At 48.2% G+C, this 24028-nt stretch overlaps 1 protein-coding gene across 10 annotated transcripts in view; it reads right to left on the reverse strand.

Annotated features, from left to right (window-relative positions):
* LOC144946477 (PH and SEC7 domain-containing protein 2-like) overlaps positions 1–24028 on the reverse strand; it is a 173268-nt gene that overhangs the window by 19428 nt on the left and 129812 nt on the right. For all 10 annotated transcript variants that reach the window (XM_078875383.1, XM_078875381.1, XM_078875386.1 and 7 more), the window contains 4 exons: positions 14573–14616; positions 9084–9259; positions 4250–4320; positions 65–222 (listed from right to left, as the gene is read on the reverse strand). In XM_078875383.1, coding sequence (XP_078731509.1) covers positions 65–222; positions 4250–4320; positions 9084–9259; positions 14573–14616 — 449 coding nt within the window. The remainder of the gene's footprint in view (positions 1–64; positions 223–4249; positions 4321–9083; positions 9260–14572; positions 14617–24028) is intronic.

The following is a 24028-nucleotide window of genomic DNA, read 5'->3' on the forward strand; positions in this document are numbered from 1 at the left end:
GGCCTGGCGGCCCGGCCGCCTCGGCACGGCGACGAGGCCGCCGCGTGCAGGGGATCTCACTCACGGGGCCTGCAGGAGGAAGACGCGCCAGTCGGCCGTCTTCAGCTTGAGCACGTGCGGCCGCTTGGTGTAGTCGGTGGCGCGCGTGGCCAGGGCGTGGTGCACGCTCACCGCCTGCTTCGCGTCGTCGTCCGACACCGGCGTGTCTGCCTTGTGCTCGTCCTTGGCCAACGACAAATCGCCCGTTTCGTTTCAGAAATTTGGTGGGGGGGTTAGCGATTCGCACAACTTAACTTAAGTTGGGATTATTACAGAGCAGCAGCAATCATCGACGCCCCACCACCCACCCCCTTCACCAGTAGACTGATGCCCCAGGTCACTCACCGTGGTCTCGTGAGTTCTCTCACCTGGATAAGCAAAATGAACTCGAAACTTCGAATATTGCCGTTCCCCAAACATCACCACGATTCAGGGTCACAATGTAGAAGGTGATGATTTTTTTTCACACTTTACAATTAAAGTTGCAAGCGTTAATATGGTAGCTACGTCCGTCTGTGCCATCTCCCCACAACAGAAGGGGCCACGATAACTCTCGTAAAGATGATCAGAACATGTTTGTTTGCATGTTCACCACAAGTCCGTGTGGTTAATGCAGACATGATGCCTTGAAAAAGGTGTATGTTTAGTGTTTGAACAGCTTACCACCTGCTTTATTGCCAGAAAGTGCAAAACCTATTCTGATTTTTAATCAAGCTGAGCTTAATAGTCAAAATAAAATTATTAATCAATGCATTACTAAACCTATATTGCCCAGCTGGGAGACCTTCACACGGTGTTGTTTTATGCTATTTCCAAGTTGCCTTTTTGAGCCTAACCTGGTAAAATAAAATAAAAAGTTGAAATAGTAATCGGGCGGTGCTGTTTGGCGTCGCAGGAAAGAGGTACATCAGGAATACATCCGAGTGGTCGAGGTGGACAACGCTTTAACTGCGACGCGCAGCTTGCCATTAAGACGTGGCCACGCGGTAGCGCGCTCGCCGATTGTTGCAGAAGTTCGTGGTTCAAATTCGGCGGCCACCCCGAGTAAGACTGCCGTTGTAAAAACCGTTTTCAAAAGATATAACGCTACGCGCCGTCTGCTTCACAGCGGACGTTAAGCGTCACGTGACCTTTTTCCCATGAGTAGGCCATTACGTGCTGACGTCATGGTCACAAATTTCTGAAATGGGATTATACATTGCGAGTATCCCCCCCACATGCCCCCCCCCCCCCATCCACCTACTGACAGACCACAGAGTGAGGGAAATTGTCGATGCCAATTTATGTGGTTTCCTCCCCTAATGAGTAGATCGAATGCTCCCCCCCCCCTCTGGTGAGTAAAATGTCCTGATGTTCCCGATGAAGAAACCTACTTCTGCCCAGAAAAAAAACCTGTAAATATGAATTACGTCCTTGCAGGGAATCATGGGTAACATACAAAACAGAACACATTCCTTCGCTTTGTATATGATAATACGTTTTACCCTTTCTGGCAATAAAAAAAAACAGGTGTTACGATATTATGTCCGATTCCTGGAAAAAGGTTTCTGTTTGGTGTTTTATAATCTAAACACCTGTTTTATTGGCAGAAAGGGTAAAACCTATTCTTATATTCTGATACTGGCAAGGGAGGTCTCATGATCATTCTCTTTGCATACACTTTTTAATTCCATCGGAAGGCATGCAGGCTGATGAGACTAAAATATGTTTCTTTTTACACGTACAAAGAGATGGACATTTGTCCTCATGTTATCGATTGTCCAGCGAGCGGGTATTCCTACGCATACCGTGACTCCATCTTTGCTTCATCCAACAAACCCCACCATCAGAGTGGTGGATATTAACAGGCACGTGCCACCATGCCTGGTTATAAAGGGCATTATATATGGGTACTGTCTATATACGGATAGCTGTCAGCTGTGTGAGTTCAACATCTTCATCTACCGAGTGATACGCTCCGATGGTCTTTAGTGCGGGGAGGATGGCCTACACCTGGATCTGTGCGAGACACGGCAAATCATTTTCACGGCCGTAACAATGCACCACGGACTGCTGTGCAGCTGGGGGTATTTGAGTGAGACAGACCGACTGCTTGTTCGTTGTAATCTCTGAGTTGCACTAACTGCCACACGGGCAATGAGCAAAGGCAGCCAATATTAAATATAGTTTTAAATGTATATTTTTTTTACCAGCCTCATCATTTACTGCTGAGTCACTGAAACGTTATCCTACCTTATTATTATTACTACAGCTTGTATAAATAGTTGTTTAGAATCAGTAAACAGACGGTTTCAAGCGGTTTATTTATTTTGGCGCATTGTGTAGATATCACGCGTTCACTGTGCTTGAGGGGAGAACTCTCCGCTGCATCACGTGACACGCTCTAACACCAGGTAGCAGCTGCGACCCGGGACTTTGGCAGTAAGAGTTGGTGGGTCACGCAGAGATCTGTGGAACTCCCTGCTGCTACATGACGGCTATTAGACAGCATCACGTTACACACTCCGACACCAGGCAGCAGCTGCGACCCGGGACTTTGGCGGTAAGAGTTGGTGGGTCACGCAGAGATCTGTGGAACTCCCTGGTGCTACACGAAGGCTATTCGACAGCAATTGAGTTCACGAACCCATCTGTGCCGACGTGTTCGGTGTTATCTCCTCGAATGGTTGAGTGTTCTCCAGCTTCCTCCCACATGCAAGGCACTCGTTTAAAACGAGAACCAGCCAAACATCCCAATGCAGGACCGTGCTTTGTTATTACCGTGCTTTGTTCACGCAATTACAGAAAAGGAATGACCCCATTTTTTTCCCTTTTTGTTTGAAGGCAATGGTTTAGCAGCAGCGCTTGGATTCATGCTGTGTTTTTTTTGTTTGTATGAGCACAATCACAGGGTTAATACACACTCAGGCGACAATCAACCAAATTATAGCTTCGGGCATGAGCCTTGTTGGAATGCTGCCAAGCACACCAATCATGTGACCTGTCACGGCTGATGTGGCCATAATAACAATGACGTTGATAAAAGCGGATTACCGTAGCTGGTCGTACATTATTTATGACGCAGAGTTGCTGTTGATGCTGGTCACAGTATGGACAGATGTCTTCATGTTGTAAAATAAAACACAACGGTGGCCATGATGATAATTTAATGGAGAAACGATGCATCAATTCCTAAGCTCACGACGCATGCGTCGAATCGATGGTCTTTAACTCGCGTACAATTTACCTGACGAGGTTCACGTGACCACTCCAGCCACTAGAGGCCACTATATCCACCACGATGTAAAAAAGAATAATGAATCATAAACCCTAAATCTTGACGATTCATTGAATTGCAGGGTATATCATCACATCCCTAACAACTGGAGTTATACTATGAGACTTCCTTTACCAGTGGCTAATTTATCGCGACAATTCATCACGCCGCCCAATAGAACCTGAATCGTTGGGAGCCTTAGTGATGACGACGGTGGACGTGGTGGCAGGAAGTGACTGCCACGGTCGCGATTATGATTCTGATGATGGCACCTAATTAACCCTTTCTCGTTTCTGAGACGTCTCCAAGTAGCAGAATGGGGGTCCCGTTCACCGCTGAATCCCGGAACGCGCGAGTGGCTTGCTCTAATTTTATTTAGAGAGGCGTATCGCAGCTGTTTTTGAAGACATCGTACTCACTGCAGAGAACAGTAGCGACACGACCGCCACTCTATAATAGCTGGCGCCAAACTGTGCCACACGCCCTCCCGCATGGCCTTGTGGGAGCCTCGGTAAGTCTTCTGAACTGAAGATGTCCCGACAAAGTTATTTTACTTTAGTTATTCTTCCAACGCCGTCCGATGAGGTACGCGTACGTCATCGGAATTGGTAAGGGTTAAGCATCTATGTCGGGAAGCGCATTCACTAGAGATGTGAGCTTTTACTAACAATACCTGATGATGATGGATTTCATCTCCAGCAAAACGTCGTACAATACGTTGCTCGCTTTTCAAAGTGACCGGTTCGCTGAAAAACAAAAATCAATCGGCACGGCTTCCCACATGATTTGTTGGGCTTTGGCTGGGTGCTGGGAGAGGATTATGGCTCCGATTGACATAATACCTACGCGATCTACCCCAAGAGAAATTAACTGCGAATCGTAATGCTGGTCGCGAAAAGCCTACGTGTGAAATTAGGTGGCGATGGTGGTGACTGCGCAAGGGATGTCACAAACCTTCTGCAAATAGAGGATCATCCCCTTGAGCACCGCGTGGAAAGATTTCCACCCTCGCTTGCCAAGCGGCGCTGGAACGACACGCACACGCAACACAAACGTCAGGAGAGAGGCACGGCCTTCGTCGGTAGAGAAGCCCCGACGAAAAACGTTCTCCCCTGTATCTCCTCCATTGGGCGATGCCCCAGCAGAATCTGGCAACTCAACATAAAGTGTTCTGGTGACAACGGAAATACGGCACAGCGTCGACTATCCGCCCTGACCAATGAACCACCCACACCCAGTGCAGTAACACAACCATATGCTATATATATTCACATCCAACTTTTCACATGTCTGCCTATATCTCAGTCGGATATGCGACATTGTACTGCAGCAACAACAATAATAATCAGGAAAACATTTTTTTCTTGCTGTGGATTTCCCACCTGATGATGATTGCTTGTGTTGCAATAGAAACGTCGCGATTTATTTTATTTTATACCTACGTGACTTTACCGAAAGAACCAAAGAGTAATAATCAGAGTGTCTGTCATTTATCCAGTAAAATCTCGGCGAGTAACAGGACTTTTTTAGGAGGTTCCTGCATTGGGATGCTTGGCCAATTGCCTTTGAATGTGCTCGATATCATCCGAACTCGAAGGCGAAGCAAGTTTGAACCTGGTCGGCACCTCAATGATCATCCGGGCTTGCCAGGCGTTGTAGGCAAGGGAATACAAGGAGGCAAGGAGATGGAGGAGTTAAACGACATCCCCTCATATGTATGGGGATTTTTTCTGGGCAATCCGATGTCCTCCCACATTGAGCCAATCATTAACAGAATTTGGGCAAATACTGTATACCCAACCTCAGAAGGGCCCTCTTGAAATATAATCTGGAGACTCAATGAGTCTCAGGGGTAAATAACTTGACTATTATATACTGAAAAGAGAATAACATTCACGATGTTTCGCATGCGGGAGGAATCACGGGAGAAAACCCATGAATTTGACGTAGCACTCAAGGCTCCACACGGATAGATTAAAACAGCCATCACTGCACTCCCTTCTGCTGAGACACTTAAGAGGCAAAGCCTACGCGAAGCCGAAATATTCCTTGGCCGTATCCCATCCAAGTCCTAACCAGACTCCAACCTGCTTTGACTTCTGAGATCTTACAAGAGTGGGTATACTCCGACGGTGCGGCCGATGGCAGGACGATACTGAGATGACCAACATGGAGTTCACTGGCACTCGGAAATTTCAACCGCAAGCGATACGACCGTCAAAAATTATCACGGTGTATCTTGTCACTTTGGAACACCGGCCTAAAGAAACATTATTGGGATAGCTGTACATATTCTTAGGTTTTTTTTTATAATTTTCGGTAAAGTCACGTAGGTAAAAAAAAATTAATAAAAGTAAAATAAAATAGAAATAAAATAAAAAATAATTTTTTAATTTTTTTTACCTACGTGACTTTGCCGAAAAAACCTAAGAATATGAATCCTTGCAGTCACGCAAGCTTCAAATCTAGAATAGCTGTACATATTACGCTAACAACAAGGGGGGAAGGGGGAAAGGGCTCTAGCCGACAATATTTTAAGTCCGGCGGAAATGCCATTGCTGCGCAAAGCCAGATTAAAAAGCAACTCGAGTACAGAAAACAAGGTCAATTGCAGCATTGGCAGCAAGATGGAATGGCCTATGGCAGAGCCACCCCGACTCGGTGCTTGGGACAGCCCACGTTACATGTGTCATAAATAACAGTGGGGAGAGCGTATGGTTATAATTCATCCTGGCTAGCTGAGTGTAAATGGGGCAATTCTGGCTAATATTGATCAACGTTAGCTAATCTGTAGATAGGGTACTCTATTACCCTAAACTTTAGAGATGTGACAGTTGCGATAATTAATCGGCCGCATCTGCTCCCAGACTTGTATATTATTTTTCCATCTCTCCACGCTCAATGAAACCGCTGATGGAGCTTAAAAGAGGTAGAGAAACATTGAAAGGCAATAATAACTGGAAAAATCCGGCTGGCTGTGTACGGTGCGAAAGAAGCTCACAACATAGTATAATACATGTATGTAAATGATAGCTACCATTTCCTGACGGTGAAATTGGTAAAGGCATCAACTCCACCGCATAATCAGGGCCATTGCAGAGGGTCATTAGGCATGGAAATCGAATAAACAAACAGACTCTCCAAGCGGTCGGGTGCACGCAAGATAATAGTTTCTCGTAGTTAAAATCTGAACAACAAAAGCAATCCAATTTGCTTCAAAGTGCTTTGCCGTGATACAGAATGGCTGCTGAAACTATATGAAGTCACGCTGCTGCTGCTGCTTCACCTGGCTAAACAGCACAGGCACCGAGGCTTAACGTAGTTGGGGGTCCCTGTAAATTGGAGAAGAGATGCATCGTAAAGTGCACTCGTTGCTTCCCGGTGATACATTTCCAAGCGAGGCAGCGAGAGGCAAAAGCACACCAAGCAAAAGCTTAGGCCCCCCCGCCACCAATCAGCTGAAGGCCCCAAACCCTGCCAAATTCGTGAGAAAAAAAAATATGGGGCATGTCAAAAAATCTCAGATCACAGATCAAATCTCAATTAACAAGCCAAAATAATCTCACTCCTCTCCATCTGGCCTGCATCTCTTATCCTCTCGTCTCGCTGAGGTTTTTATTTACACTTCTCTCATCTCACTGCATCAATATCTCAACCGCGTACTCTTCTGAAATCTCGCAGGGATTTAATGCTCTGAAAAGGTGAGAATCCACACGGAGGCGGACGATGTAAATATTTTTTCAAAATAGAAAAACACTGGGAAAAAAAAGAACCTGCGCCCTGCAGCTACGCGGACGCGAGCGAACGTCAGCCGCGATTGCTCGCCCAGCTGCCGCGCAACGGAAAGCAGAAGTGTTTGTGACTCGCAGCTTTCGCCAGAGGTTCTGTTTTCACGGCTCTACCTCCCGGTGCGCACGCACGGTCCCGTCATTTTGTCTCATTAGTGGCTTTGTATTGTTTGGACTCCCCTCCAGTCTCTCCCTCTGGAGCAATCGCCGCCGACTTGTCAAGGTGTCACATTTCGAAGCAGTCTCCTCCCGCGATCGCCATCGCTCCACTACGATCGCCATCGCTCCGCTAGCGTCGCAATCGCTCCACTACCATCGCTCCGCTACCATCGCCATCGCTCCACTACCATCGCTCCACTACCATCGCTCCACTACGATCGCCATCGCTCCGCTACCATCGCAATCGCTCCACTACCATTGCTCCGCTACCATCGCCATCGCTCCACTACCATCGCTCCACTACCATCGCTCCACTACGATCGCCATCGCTCCGCTACCATCGCAATCGCTCTACTACCATCGCCATCGCTCCACTACCATCGCCATCGCTCCACTACCATCGCCCCACTACCATCGCTCCACTACCATCGCCATCGCTCCACTACCATCGCTCCACTACCATCGCTCCACTACCATCGCTCCACTACCATCGCTCCACTACCATCGCTCCACTACGATCGCCATCACTCCGCTACCATCGCAATCGCTCTACTACCATCGCCATCGCTCCACTACCATCGCCCCACTACCATCGCTCCACTACCATCGCTCTACTACCATCGCCATCGCTCCACTACCATCGCCCCACTACCATCGCTCCACTACCATCGCCATCGCTCCGCTACCATCGCCATCGCTCCACTACCATCGCTCCACTACCATCGCTCCACTACCATCGCCATCGCTTAACTACCATCGCTCCGCTACCATCGCTCAACTACCATCGCTCAACTACCATCGCTCAACTACCATCGCCATCTCTCCACGACCATCGCTATCTCTACACTACCATCGCCATTCGCTCCACTACCATCGCCTTCTCTCGAGTAAGATGCGAAGAGCGCCTCTACGCTCTTCGCAGCTTACTCGGTGGGGGGAGCGCGGGAGAGGAAAAGTGGCACTGTGGCACAAAACAGAATTTTTAAAAATGTTGACGGAAAAACATCGCGCTTCCCGACAAAATTGCCAGGGCCGCACCGAAGCGGCGCACGGATAATCTCGCCAAGCGTGTTTCACGGTCATATCTGCAAATTACATATTGAAGAATTGTAACTGGCGATGACAATCACAACTGCAAAATGGCCCGTGCTTTTTACATCGTACCGGATATCGGCATGGTGGCTCGCAGTCGGAAGGTTGCAAGTTTCAAATCCAAGTTGTGGGTTCACTCAGCCCCATCATTCCTCCGGCGTCGATAAAATCCATACCAATGTGTGAGGAAGACAACAATGATTGTCCATAGGAATGCAGAGTTTTCACCACTGCCTCAGGGCTGTAAACAGGAGATGAACACGCCACTGCGATGCTCATACGAGCAGGCAATCAGTTGGTCACGTTTGTATTCACTTGCGGTATCACGCTACCGCGGCAACCCTCGTGAGTGTATCTGTGCATGTATGCGCATGTGTGTGCGCGTGTGTGTCTATGTTAACACGATTGTAGATGGCGAGGGGTGGTAGTGTAGCGGTTTGTGCTACGAACCCGGCGACCCGAGTTCCCGCTCACGGCAAACACCAGTGACGATTATCTGAACCGGTCTTGGGCCTCCCCTAGGTCGACTCAGCCTTAAACGAGTACCTGGTGCGGTGTGTGAACATCGCCACTGGGGAGACAAAGGCGGCCGGGCGTGGTGGTGGCCACCCACCCCCTCGTGCGCCTTGCCGGCTTTCATCGGTGCCGCTCGTGAACGGCACTCGCCCCGACGGTCTCTTACGGGCTACGCGGGGGGGGGGGGGGGACCTGTCGTTTTTATTTTAAATGCTATCGTGCGAGGGGCTCACTCCTGCGGCCGTCCGCGTCGGCGTGGATCTTGCGCACGAGGACGCCCTGCTTGTACGTCGCCGCGTTGGGGTCGTGGATGATCGGCAGGAAGGGGTTGCTGCCCGTGATCGCCTTGCTCGGAAGGTTCTTGCTGTCCGGAAGCTCCGGGACAGACTTCCGCAGCTCATCTTGGTCTCTGTGGGGCGGAGGTGCGTGGCGGTCGGTGGTGTGGTAGGTGAGTTGGTGGTGGTGGTGGCGGTGGTGGTAGTGGAGATGGACGTTTCAGTCATAATGGTGGTGGTGATAATGGTGCAGGCGGTGTGATGACATTGAGAGGCGACAGTGGCAAGTGACGGTGGTGATGATGGTGGTGGTGAGAGTTGAGATCATGATGATGGCAATGATTATGGTGGGTGGCGGTAAAGTTGAGATCACATGGGGGGGGGATGGTGTGTGGTGTTGTGGACGGTTGTGGCGACAATGGGAGATGGTCACGAGTGATCATAGGTTGATAAAGAAAGGTAGAGGATATGGACAGGACAACCCATTAACATACTGTACAGTTACCAAATTTTTGTTGCAATTTCTTAAAATATAGCTACTGTGGCTTGGTGGACCACTGAAATGTAACGAATTTGTAATTCACGCCGTTGTTTATTTTCGCTCAATGCCATCACGAAGGTGCAATGTTTCACAGACACAGTCTGTAGTAGTTTGACAGTAGTCCGTCATGCTGCTGTGTGTAATACACAAACTCTGCACACAAGGTGAACGCGCTGCCGCTGGGGCGCGTCAACGCCTCTAAGGACCGTGAGCTGACCTATGGAATTTTTCACCAGATTAATAGTAGTCCCACAGTACAGACACCTGAACTCAATAAAATGACAACTTAAAACAAATGTCAACTCGCACATATGCACATTTTTTTCCGCTCACGTTAAACGATGTTATGCAGAAAAACGTCGTAGGTTATTGCGAGGAAAACATTTGCTTCGACCGCTGTGTACCCACTGGGACATTCTGGCAAGGTGACTCAGCAGCGAGCAGAGCGAACGGCTCGCAATTGGTAGGTCGTGAGTTCAAATCCTGATTGGAGATTGAACAGCCCATGGTCGCTCCGGGATCGATGAGACGAACACCGCTTTGTGAAGGGAAGATCAACAGCGGTTGTCGTTGGGATAGACTCACTCCCGCCATAGGAATGTGGAATTTTCACCACTTGCTCAGGGCTGCAAACAGGAGATGAGCACAGCCTCCATGATCGTTTGAGAGGGAAACCGCTGACATGTTTGAGTAAGCGGTCGCAGGCCTTGCCAGGCTTCCATTTGTGTGAGCATCACCACTACATGGGAGGCAATCTTATTGCTTTACTGATGATAATGTACATTTAAGTGCTTAGCACGAGACTTTATGACTTTAGGATGAGCCTGCCACATGACTGAATACTGACCAACCTTTGGGCACAATGTTTTTTCGTCAGACAGAATTAAAAGAATTTTATTCCGAGTTGTGTCGTTATGAATACAGAATTGTCCATTCTTGATTTGAAGCTTCCGTGACTGCAGGAATCCATACCTACGTGACTTTACCGAAAGAACCAAAGAGTAAGAATTGTCAATTATTGTGGAAAATGTTCAGCTTTAATAATATCATTATAATCTGCATCAACCACTCCGTCGCAATTGTTTACACATGTTAAAAGGGGTCATCAAAACTTAATAAATTTAAGGTAGGAGAGGCTTACGGCACAGAGGCCATCACTTTCAAAAATGGCCCTGGGGACACTGCAAAGGAACGTGAAGCCCTATCGAATGAGAGCACACAGGTAGTGTCTCCTGACTGCCCTCTCATTGCAAGCGGCAGATTCAGCCCGACGGTGCCGAGAGCTCGCTCGGGACAAAAATGTCTCGCGCCTTGTCACGCACATCAGCATCCGAAATAAACGTGACGGGCTCTGTGCACAACTAAGCTGATGGTTGCAATCGACGTGTCAGTCCCGATGATGCACACAATTCCGTTTCAATGAATGTAGAATATTGAAGAGCGACGGAGAGGAGAGGATGGGAGAGAATAACTTGGACAAAGACGAGCCTCCCCCCACACTGCACGGGTTCGACGAAAAATGCCGCATCTTCGATCGGACCCCCGTCCCAAGATGCAGATGTCAAGGACGCTGCTCTGCTTGCCACGAAGATTTATTGCAAAGCCGTGATAAATGAACCGCAAGCATTTTCCACCGCGACCCAGAGTCCAGACAGAAAGACAACTACTTTTAGAACCGTCCGTACGTTCAAATGCACCGTGGTTTTGGTTGAAAATAAACAGAAAAACAACAACAATCTCACCCTCCACAAACATCTCCCCTCAATCTCAGGTACAAGAAGTAATTTCGGAGTGAGAAAATTGCTTTGGCGCACAAAAAAACTGCTTTCCATATAACCTCTCTTTTATTCCGCACCAGAGCACGTATATATATAAATACATCGGGCGGCAATAGTCGGAGGAGAGGGCGGGGGGGGGGGGGATAACGTAAGGTTAGGAAAGCAGCTTGCCAATAATGTTCAGCTTGGTTGGTGCGAGTGCTGAGTAATGGCAGGCAATCTCTGGCCAAGGTCACGGTGAATGGGATGGCTACATCAAAGGCCATAGGACACCTGCCACCTCTCCCCATCGGCAATGCCTCACGGGGAAAATTGCCCCTAACAGAAACCGCGGGAGAGCGTCACAGCTTACCCAGAGAGAGGACGTGGAAAGCACGAATGGGAATACGCGGTTACAGGACAGGGTCAGAGGTTATTGGACACCGCGATGTGGTCTGCAACTGTTTGGAGATGAGGAATGTTGTGTTGCATGCGCTGGTCTCGTTGCTTGAGACCCAGGGTTGGTTACTGTTGTGTCAGGGTCTCGAGGTTTGTGTAATGTGAATAGATGAAGGCCTATGTTGTGCACCTCAAGGTCTGTGTTGTGTGCGTGTGTGTGTGAGCGTCTCTCATCGTGCTATGTGAAAGTCTTAATGTTACGTAGGTATAAAAAATAAAATAAATTGAATCACGACGTTTCGGGCGCAACACAAGCATCTGTCATCAGGTGGGACAACCACAGAAAAAGTGTTTCTTGCTGTGGTTGTCCCACCTGATGACGGACGCTTGTGTTGCGCCCGAAACGTCGTGATTAAATTTTGTTTATTTTTTTCACCTACGTGACTTTACCGAAAAAACCAAAGAGTATGGATCCCTGCAGTCATGGAAACTTCAAATCTAGATCGTCTTAATGTTGATTTTTGTGGCAGTCTCTCAAGGTTTATGTTGTATACAAGCATGAAAATCAGTGATGTATGTATTAAGGTTTCATATGTAAGTTTATCAGTGGTTGTGTTGTGTGCACCTCAACGTTAATTTTGCGCTTCTTAACATACTTATTGTTGGCATTCCAAGGTTCACGTTTTGTATGTCTCAAAGTTCGTTGTGTAATTTGATCAAGTATCCTGTTACGAGCGTTCCGAGGTGCCGGTTGTGTGTGTGTGGTGCGTATGCGTGTCTATCTCAAAGCTTTTGTGATGTAAGGCTATCAACGTTCATGTTGTTCACGTTGTGTGTGTGTCTCGAGGCTCTGCAATGTTGCCCCGTGTGTTGTGGGGGCATTTGAAAGCTGTAGCAGGTAGCCCAGATTCCACACAAATGGTCTGGCCGAAGGATCGGCTTTTCTGTTCTGCACCCGCACGAAACATCAATGTCTATGGGAGCGTTTAACGTTGAAGTCTATGGCAGCGTTTAACGTTGAAGTCTATGGAAACGTTTAACACTGGAGTCTATGGGAGCGTTTAACATTTAAGTGTATGGGAGCATTAACGTTGAAGTCTATGGCAGCGTTTAACATCGAAGTCTATGAGAGCGTGTAACATTGAAGTGTATAGCAGCGTTTAACATTGAAGTCTATGGGAGCGTTTAACATTGCAGTCTATGGGAGCGTTTAACATTGAAGTCTATGGGAGCCTTTAACATTGAAGTCTATGGGAGCGTGTAACATTGAAGTGTATATCAGCGTTTAACAACGAAGTCTATGGGAGCGTTTAACATTGAAGTCTATGGGAGCGTTTAACATTGAAGACTATGGGAGCGTTTAACATTGAAGTCTATGGGAGCATTTAACATTGAAGCGTATGGGAACATTTAACATTGAAGTGTATGGGAGCGTCTAACATTGAGGTATATGAGAGAATGTAACATTGAAGTGTATGGAGGCGTCTAAGTCATCAAGACTCTGGACCCTTGCCGATTCCCTGACACGAGACTCCACGGGTGACCGAGCATTTGGTTCCTCCGCTCCACAACTGTGGAATTCTTTGTCCCAGGTCATCAGATACTCAGGCCACCGTTGGTATTTTTGAATCTCATCTTAAAACTATTTTTCATTCGCTGCCCTCTTTAAATTACTGACGTTCATTTTTTGGAGCTATTGTTTTTCGGGATCGTAGCTATATCTTGTTTTGGAAAGAAGATGGCTTTGGGACATTTTCTGTAAAATAATAATTATTCCATCCGCTACACTTAATCTACTGTGACTGCACGAATGATTTCATGCATTGAAATGCCCAGGGCCTACTATCAGTGAATCTACTCAAGTATATCGGGATCCTTTAAACAACCACGGTCCCCTGAAGACAAAGGGCGGCTGCAGGTTTGACCATTGGGCGACGCGCCCCTGCTTGTAGGATCTTCGCACACGGACGTCAAGCACTCGACGTAACCTCGGCGAGCACACACCTTCACGGCTGGTGGTGTCCTCACGCCAAGGGTGCATTGTGGATTCAAATACACGCGTCAAACGCGCGTGGGACGGGGTTTCGCACCTACGATTAGCATGGTTAGGCTATGTATGGTACGAAAGAAGGTTAATATACACAACTGCCATGGTTTCCCCAGGACTGCCTCATCGTATGAGGAAGCTGGGAAATATGTTCATCTTCCTGAGAAATTAAGTCCTGGTTTTTGCCAGCCAGTTGCATAATACGACACCACTCAAGATGCGGCCCACCTTGCTCCACAGGTGGAACGTGAGGAGCAGCCCAAATTGCGATCGTCTGACTTGTGTGGTGGCAAGTCAGACGATCGCCCCACGTGTCACCGAACTCCAGGCCCCGACCAATCACTCTGCCTCGCCTGAAGACGTTGAATGGATCACTAACCTCGACATCAAACTATCACTGCATGGGTTTTTTATTTTGTTTAAACTTAGAAGTGGAAATCCTCAGGCTGGGGGCAAAAACGCTGACAGTGTGATCCATAATACTTCTCAAAATTGGAGTCCTTTCAAAGTCATATGAATGTTTAAACAGTTTACAATGCGAATACGCAAGTGTATATTGGCAGTCAAAGGCTGTTGGCTGATAAGAGGCTCTGGGGAGAAGGAATGCTTCCCCACTCGAGCTTTCATCGTCAGTAAATGGAAATCAATTTTCTGCTTTCGGGTGTTTATTCAGTATTTCTCAAAAGAAGCATGCGGTACTTACATCGCCCATTCCAGTTTTTCATTCTTGATGGAATTGTAAAGAGCCTGTGAACAACACGAGGAGAAGAAAAAACGCAATCAAAACAAACATCATCATCATCACCACCACCATCACATGCCCTGAAACGTGATTAAAACAAAGAGCTAATCTTCCAGGCCCGAGCACTAAGGTTCAGCGCGAGTCTCCGAGCTCCGCTGTGGCCATTTATTACGTGGTTCTAACGCAGCGCATGAAATACCATGACCTTAAACATCAACATTAATCCAATTCCATGAAATAGGGGGAGCGGTGGGGGGTGGGGGGTGTGGAATGGATAAAAAAAAGTCAAGAGTCCATTAATTCAAAGAAATGCCAGCAACTACGAGGCGAAGAAATAATAAATCTAAAGGAACGTTAATTGGAGGCTGCTGCCAGCCCCCCACAACGGAACAAAGGTGTGCAGATTTGTTCTGTTCAAGCGTAGTTATGACCACGCGGCAACAGAAATCCGCGGGAGCCATAACTTACTCGTGAGAAAATTAGTTTAATTGCGGGCGGTAAAGTGGGAAAACTCAAGGGGAGTCATCCTCACGTAACCTCTCACCCTTCCGCGTTGTCTCTTGCTGTGTGTGTGTGTAAAGTGGTAGTGTAGCGGTTAGTGAACCCGGCAACCCGAGTTCGATTCCTGATCATGGCCAATACCACTGACGATTATCTGAACTGGTCCTGGGACTCCCCTAAGTCGACTCAGCGTCAAATGCCTATCTGGTGCGACGTGTAAACATCGGCACTCGGGAGACAAATGTGGCCTGGCGTGGTGCTGGCCACCCACCCCATCACGTGCCCTTCAGGCCTTTGTAGGTGCTCGCTAACAGCACCTGCCCCAACAGTCTGTTAAGGCTATACGGGGGGATATTTGCTTTTGTAAAGGTGCAGCCCTGCAACCGCCTTGCTCACACTACTGCTGGCCTGGGTGGTAGGGCCTCCACTAGTGGGGCGCTTTCAAGAACCCCTTGAGTAGGTATATACTCTTCTTACACTGGCCAGAAGTACCCACACTATACCCCACCACGCATAATATGACTTTGAAACCCCCCGCCCACCTCCTACGCATTCCACAAGTAGTGACTAATCCCATATCTGCATTTCCCATAAATATGCTAAATTCCTCTTGATATGCAAATTATTTTGTCAAGGCGCTCATCCCCCTCCAACCCAGCTTAAATCTACGCTGCCAAGCCTGGTGGTGTTCATTCAGACGCTGTCTTTCCGACAGACCTGTTCTTCACCTGAGGACGGCTGCTTGCGTTGTGGCCGAAACGTCGTGAGAATTATTTTATTATGTTTTATTTTTATTATTTTATTATTTCCCTTGTACGTGACTTTTACCGAAAGAACAAAGAAGATGAATCCCTGCAGTCACGAAAGCTTTAAATCGAAATATACCCCACCACACGCGGACCTGCCGATGGACTAACCACGGTGTACACATTAATCCTGCTGGGTGGACAGAGGCAGGGGGATTCAAGAAACTTGCAACATTGTTTCTACCTCTGTGCCGGCAAATTGAACTGGCGACCTCTGGATAAGCAAATCTAATGTGCTAGCCATGACACCACGGCAGCATCCCATGTGTGTGTGTGTGTACTGACACAGTGGGGATAGCAGTTGGTACATCTGCCAGTCATCTCAGTCAGTCAAGCAATAGCACCTGGGTCTGTCCCGTGACCTCCTGTCAGCTAACCTTTGACACTTCACGTGGCCTCAAAGTGCACCCAGGCTGGCACTAAAGCGCCATGGTGACGTCACTGCCACTTCGTGTAAAATGACGCTTGTTGTTGTCTGTGATATAGTGACAAATGTGATGAACTTCATTATCATCATTATCCATAAGGAATGCCTTGTAGCAGTTTTGTGTAGTGAATGTCAATTTCTCCAAGCACAATATATTATTTTATAATTTGCAATAAAGACAGAAAATAGAAAAGATGTATTTATCATTAACTGTGAGCCCACTGAGACCCAACGCAGACGATCCCTGCTTTTGATCTTCCGCGAAGCTGCTCATTGTCCACCCTAAGCCGCATCCACTGCTCAAACCACGGCAGATGCGGATACCTGATGCACAAATGGAAAATTAAAAACTTTCCAGTGGGCAACTGTGGTCAGCCAGAACAGACCGTATAACGACGCAATGCCCCGATCTGTAAATACGAAGGAGACATGACGGCGATGATGATACACTACCACTCCACTGCTCCTGAAGCGGTTGTCTGGACTTGATCACCTGAATGTGAAATTGCAGTTGTTGCTCTGCATCTACACCAGCCATATGAAAGAAGATTATCTTTTCTGAGCAGAAATTAATAGAACCACGCAGTTAAGAAATGCAAGTGTGAATCAAAAGATACGCCAAAAAAAATTCAACAAATATGGCACTGCATAAGTAATTTTAAAAAAAAAATATTTCAAGCGTAATAAATCATTATGTGCTGTGGAGCATGATAGGCAATTAAATAAATATATTCAAAAAAAGCCTACGTTCAAGCATGGGTATATATATATACACAGCTAATTATAACTCGTAGCTATTACAGGCAATTATCTTATTTCCTCAGGAAGGAGGGAACTCGCTCGGTCAGAGCGTTGAGCGGGAATCAAAACAGGAAAAATGCTGCAGAGGACGCCCGTCGCGGAGACGGAGCGATGACGTCAGCGGGTGTGCAGGTTGCGAGATGGAACGTTGCATCGCAGGACTATGAGAGATGGCAACGGCTTCGGGAGACCTCTCATCCAGCAGTGGATCGATAGCAGCTCATCGTGATAATGAACACACAATTGTTTAGTTCTTTTGTTGGGTCGCCAGCATCATTCCCAGGCAGTCTTTGTTTGTCTCTCCAGTGCTTAATTTACACACTGCACCAGGCACTCATTTATGGCTGAGTCGACCAAGGGGAGGCTCAGGAACGGTTCAAACAATCGCCACTGGGATACACACACCAAACACGCACACAAAGGCTTATGATAACTCAATAAAATAGAACAGCAACAAAGCCAGTTAAGCAAACGTTGACACCGTTTGCATTATAAGATTTCGTCTATTCTGGTTTTCCCAGGGCCACAGCTTTCTCAAGACAACAGAAAACACAATGCCACGTTCAAAACGCCGCATATGTACGTGTTCCGATGGACGCGCCGTTCGCACGCCGCTTGTGAAACGCGACGGCTTAAGCGAGGCACCTCGGACTGGCAACGCAAGCATTTGGACACCTGCACCCAGGCGGAGTTAGATTCCCGTGTCCAGCAGGTGGGGAGAGAGAAAGAGGATTGCGCCGCTGCCTTTCCCGTGGCAGATCCAAATACGAGGCTTCTCATCGATGGCTAACCACCGAACAAAGACGGTCACTACATCGCGTGGCGCTTTCAGATGCGCTTCTGCGGCCGTCTGGAACGCTCTTCCTACCGATATCACGAAGCCACCGGAGCTATGTACTTTTAAATCATCTAGATTGGCAAACTAATTTCTTTAGAACTGTTTTTTTGCGTTTAGTTTGTTGTTCTTCCTCTGCACCTCCAATTAGCATGGTTGGCTACATACGGCGCAAAAGTTCAACATAAAACATACGTACACAAAGCCAACAATAACACTGCCTTAACGAGGAAAAATAATTATAATAATTCTGCTGCACAATATTCACGCTCCCTCTAAAAGAGAGCACGACTCAAGAGGCGCCGGGAGGAGGAACCACAGACAAGTAGGATGGCAGCAGCAACCACGTCTCCCAAGCTCTGCTGCCCTCTAAATATGAAGGTGCTACCACCAGTCAATTATTGAGCGCTTACATGTGGAAGGAAAGCGGAGCACCCGGGGTAAACCCACGTGCGAGGGGGCAACACTCCCACGGAGATGGAACAGGTGGAGTTCACATTTGCAGCAACTCCATTTTCCCCCAACTCAATTGTAATGTTGCTCATTGGTTTAGGCTTGTTCGCCTCACTATTTATTTGTTTTGATTTTCAAAAACTGCAAATAAAAAAAAATTCAACGCACATGTCGTGAGCGTAAAATACTTTTAAATCGATGCATCGTTATACGGGTAAAGGTGCAACCCTGAAATTTCCTGCTCAGGTCTCGGATCCCAAGAAGGCCTCCACTAAAGGGAGCCCTAGAGAGCCCCTCGGTACGGGATTCTATCGACTCTTCCACGCTCGCCAGACCGCTTGGAAGAGGTGGGAGTGCACACACTTTACCCCACGACACGAGACCTGCCGATCGACTGCGGTGGACCCATGCCGGGTGGACAGGGGCGGAGAGAATCAAGAAACATGCCGAGCTGGGAAATCCAACCGGCGACCTCTGGATGTGTGAGTCATGAGCTAACCATCACAACACCACTGAAGGATCCGCCTCCTTACATTATGACTGAAAACACCTCGCTCGGATATCTTGGCGCGCGACAAATGTCAGAACCCACACGCGCACGCGATTGCCACATCTCCGCATTCAACACTTGGAAACCAAAAGAAACAAAACGACGAAAAACGTCAAAAACAAACAAAAACGCAAACCCCCCCAAAAACGGCGCACGCCGCCGCGAGACAATCTCCCGTCGCAGACGGCGCGCCTCCGCCCCCCCCCCCCGGGTACCTTGGCCTTGCCGTTGACCACAGAGGGCAACTTGGCGGCTTCGGAAGCGGTCGCCGAAGCGATGGCGGGGATGGGAGGCGGGCCGGAGCGCAGCGACTTTGAGCGCTGGGACGACCACTGCCGGTGCTTGGCCGAGTCCCCGCCGCCGCGGGGGTAGTGCACCGAGCCCACCGACCGCATGCGCGGCCGTGCCGAGCTCTGCATGCTGTTCACCCCGATCATCGTGGCGGCGAGCGAGCGAGCGGGCGGGCCCACCGACCGGGCCTGGGCAACCCCCGGGTGGTCTAAAAGGCGTCGACGCGAGTTCAGATGCGCCCCGGCGGTGGTGAGAACGGGCCCCGAGCGCCCGAGCTAAACGCTGCCGAATGTTTTTGTATTTGGGAGGAGCCCCCGTAATAAATCGCGGAATCTTGGGATTCTCGGAGGCTGTTGGAGACGCGGCTTGGTTATCTTGCGTCGAACCGTGACACCTTCAATTAATTCGTTTCAACTGCCTTTAAAATAACGTTTGACAATAACGTGCGATTTGTGTGCATTAAAGAATTAAGCCAACTAACATGCAAAGCACACCTTCGCGTATCAAAACGAACTGGCAATTATTTTCTTCCAGAAAACAGTAGCAGCTGTTGTGGTCACCGATATTTGCTAGAATAATTTTGGAAGAGCAAAATATGCTGCAGAAAAAAAAGACAACCTACCCCGATACCGTCGCCTATGTAGCAAGAACGAGCTCGGACTGCTGCTACAGCTGCGTAGGACAAACACAGCTCAATGCACAGGTGGCAATGCAGATGCAGCCCGCCCCCACCCCCTTAGCCGCTTCCACTTTCACACTTGCGTCAGCTTTTCCTGCTCTTTCCCTTATCCTGGCGGCTCCTCTCCGTGGCCCAACAAACGTTGCTATTAGTGACGACTCATTGGACAATGAAAGGCAGACGTCGCAAAAACCATCGCATGCGATTTGTCCCCGCGCCCTCCCGCCTTTGTTAGCATCAGGATGTACGCGCGCTTAAAATTTGGCCAATTATTGTATTTACTTCCAACCGTCTAACCTACTGTAGGGATGAATATTTCATAGGACTACTTATGAATATGTAATATATAGCAAAGGCTAGTTTTGTAAAACGTGAGCAAATGCTCCAGGCGGGAATGACAACAAGGATTACCGCAACAGGTAACCAATGTAAACAGAAATAAGTAAATTAATAAATGAAGAGCTAATTTAAAATTCTAAGCCTCGGTGTCAAATTAAATCTGAAAGCCACTGAATTTATATCAACGTGCTGTAAACAGGCTGCAGCCAAACGCACGGAGGCTTTCTCGACGACGCAAAATGCACAACACAGACCACCACGATCAGCTTCTCAAAATTCTGCTCGCCTAGCCGCATGTATGTTCTGCCAAACGTTCGCCTAATCCAAAAACGCGCACAGCGACCTGTGCAAGAAAATGCCTCTTCACATTAATTCCACACCACAACGGCGCAAGCAACCGTCGGGGAAAGGCGACGGCGCGCAGCACGAGACAAAATTGGATATTATTTTTTCGGAAACGTGCGAATGCCACCACCTGTGCAAGAGACTTGCACGCCAAAGACAATGAAAAGCTTTTACATACCAGATATGTTGAGCGCAATGCAAGAAACTCAAAATAAAAACGATACAGGGAATGTCGAGAACACCGATCTTTTTGTTACGATGTAAGGTAGAACGAGCGAGCGCGATAGGAGGACCGAGAAACGTGCGCACGAGAGAGAGAGAAAGACAGCACGCGGCTGGGGGATGAACGCTAAAGATCGCACGGCGGCCGTCGATAACGGAGAGGCGGTACGGGGGACGTGCCGCGCTTCAGAATCACGGCGGGCGATGACACCGGTGGCCGGGCGTTGCCGCTGCTGCTGCTGCCGCTACCGCTACACGCGCCAAAAGCCGTGAGGAGTGTGGTCGGCAGAAGCGGTGACGGCGGCCGCACGGTAAAGAGCGAGTCCCCCCCCCCCACCCCTTCCCCTGCGCCGGAGCAGCGGGGGCGGAAGGAGGAGCTGTCTGCGCGACAGGAGGGCTGAATATCATTAGTCTGCCACACACGTGAACCTCCAACGACCACAGGCTCTGCACCGGCAAGCGGATTTTGAATTAAGGATCTTTTGGGCGTTAGCCTTTTACTGTGCGGTTGGTGCATTAAAGCCGGAGGGAAGACGGTGGGTCCCCAGGACGGATTTGCTTACGCGTTTGGCGTGCCGTCATAAACTGCGTGGTTTAAATCTTGAGGTGGGTGAAAATGCGAAGGAGAGGCGTTTCGGACGGGGGTGTTGTTATTTGCACGCTTACACGCAACAATTATACTTTACAAAAAGCAAAAGATACGACAGGGAAGTCTAAAACTCAAGCTCCCGCATCGAACAAAGGGGAAGCTTTCTGGAATATTCAATGAACAAATACGATGAACCAAAAAAAAAACTAATAATGCCGCAAGAAAATCCAGATATCACACGTCACGTCAAATAGCAGGAAATTATTCCCCAAGCTTTAACAGGGGACTGTGCAAAGTACCGTTTTATTTTCTTCCCTGATGCACAGAATACAGATCTTTGAGATATTCTATAAAAATGTCAAGGTTTACTGGGTGCAGTGACCAACTTCCATTGCATGAAGGGCATCTGGCTCCATGCACCAGCAGTTTTTACTATCCCTTGCCCAGTGCCAGCCAAGGAGGCATCAGACGTTGATAGATGAACGAGTCAAAATCAATAATAATTGAGACTGCAGGAGGAATCCGAGAAGCTATGAAGCTCTTTTTACAGATGCAGAGTATGGGATGGGGCATTCTTATGCTTACATTTCCACGACCTAAACTAAAAAAAAATTGGTATTTTACCAGGTAAGTTATTTAGCTCTCTTTCATAAGCCACCTGGCCACAAATGATAGCTCAACTAAGTGGCTTATCACGTGGAAATGTATAGCAGACAAATACTCTCAATGTATATTGATTCTCAATGTAGAAGGAAAAACCGGAGGAGCCGGAGAAAAATCCACAAGGCCACGGCGAGAGAGACACGCAAACTCCAAATATACAGGCGTCACAACCTCCTGCATAGCAGGCGAGGTTGTTAACATCTCGCCACCGTGTCACCCCACTAGAGGGGGTCCGAGAAAGCCCCCCTAGAGGGTAGTTTTTTCTCCTCTTCCAGGCTGGCCAGAAGTCTTGGAAGAGGTGGGAGTGCCCACACTTTACCCCTCCACATGCCACCTGCCGATTGAATGTAAAATTGCTGTATCCATTTAGTATCCAGTTACACTGCCCGTGGACAGGTGGGAGGATTCAAGAGTTTTTTTTTTATGAAGATGATTGCGGGTTTGGGTTAACTTAGGCTATGCTGAGCTGAATTCTATTCCTGACATAAATTTTCTGCCATATGGCATTGCACAAGTTAAATGTAATTCAAGGCAAGGTGTGGTGTCACGTGACTAAAATGCAACAACTTAGATATGGGGTTTGGTGGACCACACAAACATGGAGCTAACATGTGCATAAGACAAAGATCCCCCATATAGCCTTAACGGACTGTTGGAGCAAGTGCTGTTAGGCCAGAAATGGCACACAAAGGGGGTGGGTGGCCAGCACCATGCCCGACTGCCTTTATCTCTCCAGTGGCGATGTTTACACACCACACCAGGTACTCATTGGAGGCGTGCTAATCGCTACACTACCGCTCCCCACACACTACCGCATAACACACACACATACACACCTGCAGGGAAATTATGTGCTGTAGTAGGCAGTACACCAAGTGGGGTGTGGACCTCTCGCATCTTTCCCTTGTATATTAATGTTTGATAAAGCCACTCCAGTGTTCTCCCTTAAGGAAATAGATTTAAAATTAAAGCAGCTAAATATTCAAAGAAAGATGCCCCCTAGAAAACAAAGGTGAGATCAAGCGAGGCTTTCCTGGGTAAATAAATAAACCATTATACTAACTAGCACACCAATGCAATATGACAGTCAATGTCAATTTCGTGGCATTTATGCCAGTGTACATAATTAATATTGCTGGAGCACTCTATTAATGTTATGCATGTGTATATTGGCAAATTGCCAGCTAAACGATTAAAAAATATATATTTAAAAAACTATCCTGCCAACATTTCAGTCTCGCGTTAGCCGACAATTTTTCGGGTCCTCTCAATTGCATTTTACAAATTCGTCTCGGCCGTAGGGTGACGCTCGCAAGGGCGTTGGACGATGTCACGACCGGGCCGGAGGGTTTTGGGGCGTGCACGCACGCACGCCGGGGAGGTGTGCCGGAGCGCCGTCCAGCCGCCCGGCAACAGATCACGTCGCGGTGATTACTGAGCTCCCAGCAGCAGCTGCGGTGTCACGCGTTGAAACGATGGTGGTGGGGGGGGACCCAAATGTAATCGTAAACGAGGGGCTCCAAACGCAGCCATCCGTTGTATGCAACCATCTGCTAGGGGGACACAAGAGTGAGACACTGAAAGGGTCGACGTTTGTGCAGGAACGGGGAGGAAAGGACATTTTTTTCATGAGATGGAGCAACCGTGCCGCGTTCGTAACCTCGAGTCTACGGTGAACGCTTGAGCGGATGAACTTGCGGACGCAAGGGCCCGGCATCACAGAGGACGTATAAGCAAAACGGAATCCTCCATGCATAACACATGTGGTGCGGTGAGTCTATATTGAACTGCAGGTAAGGATTTAAATTCAAAGGGACAGATCAATTCGTTCTGTTGATGTATCGTGTTTACCCCACCCTTAGCCAAGGAACCTCCTCACCCCAACTGCCAACATCCCACCGTCACCCTCTCCCATT

This window comes from Lampetra fluviatilis, chromosome 41 (assembly GCF_964198595.1).
Source record: "Lampetra fluviatilis chromosome 41, kcLamFluv1.1, whole genome shotgun sequence".
NCBI lineage: Eukaryota > Metazoa > Chordata > Hyperoartia > Petromyzontiformes > Petromyzontidae > Lampetra > Lampetra fluviatilis.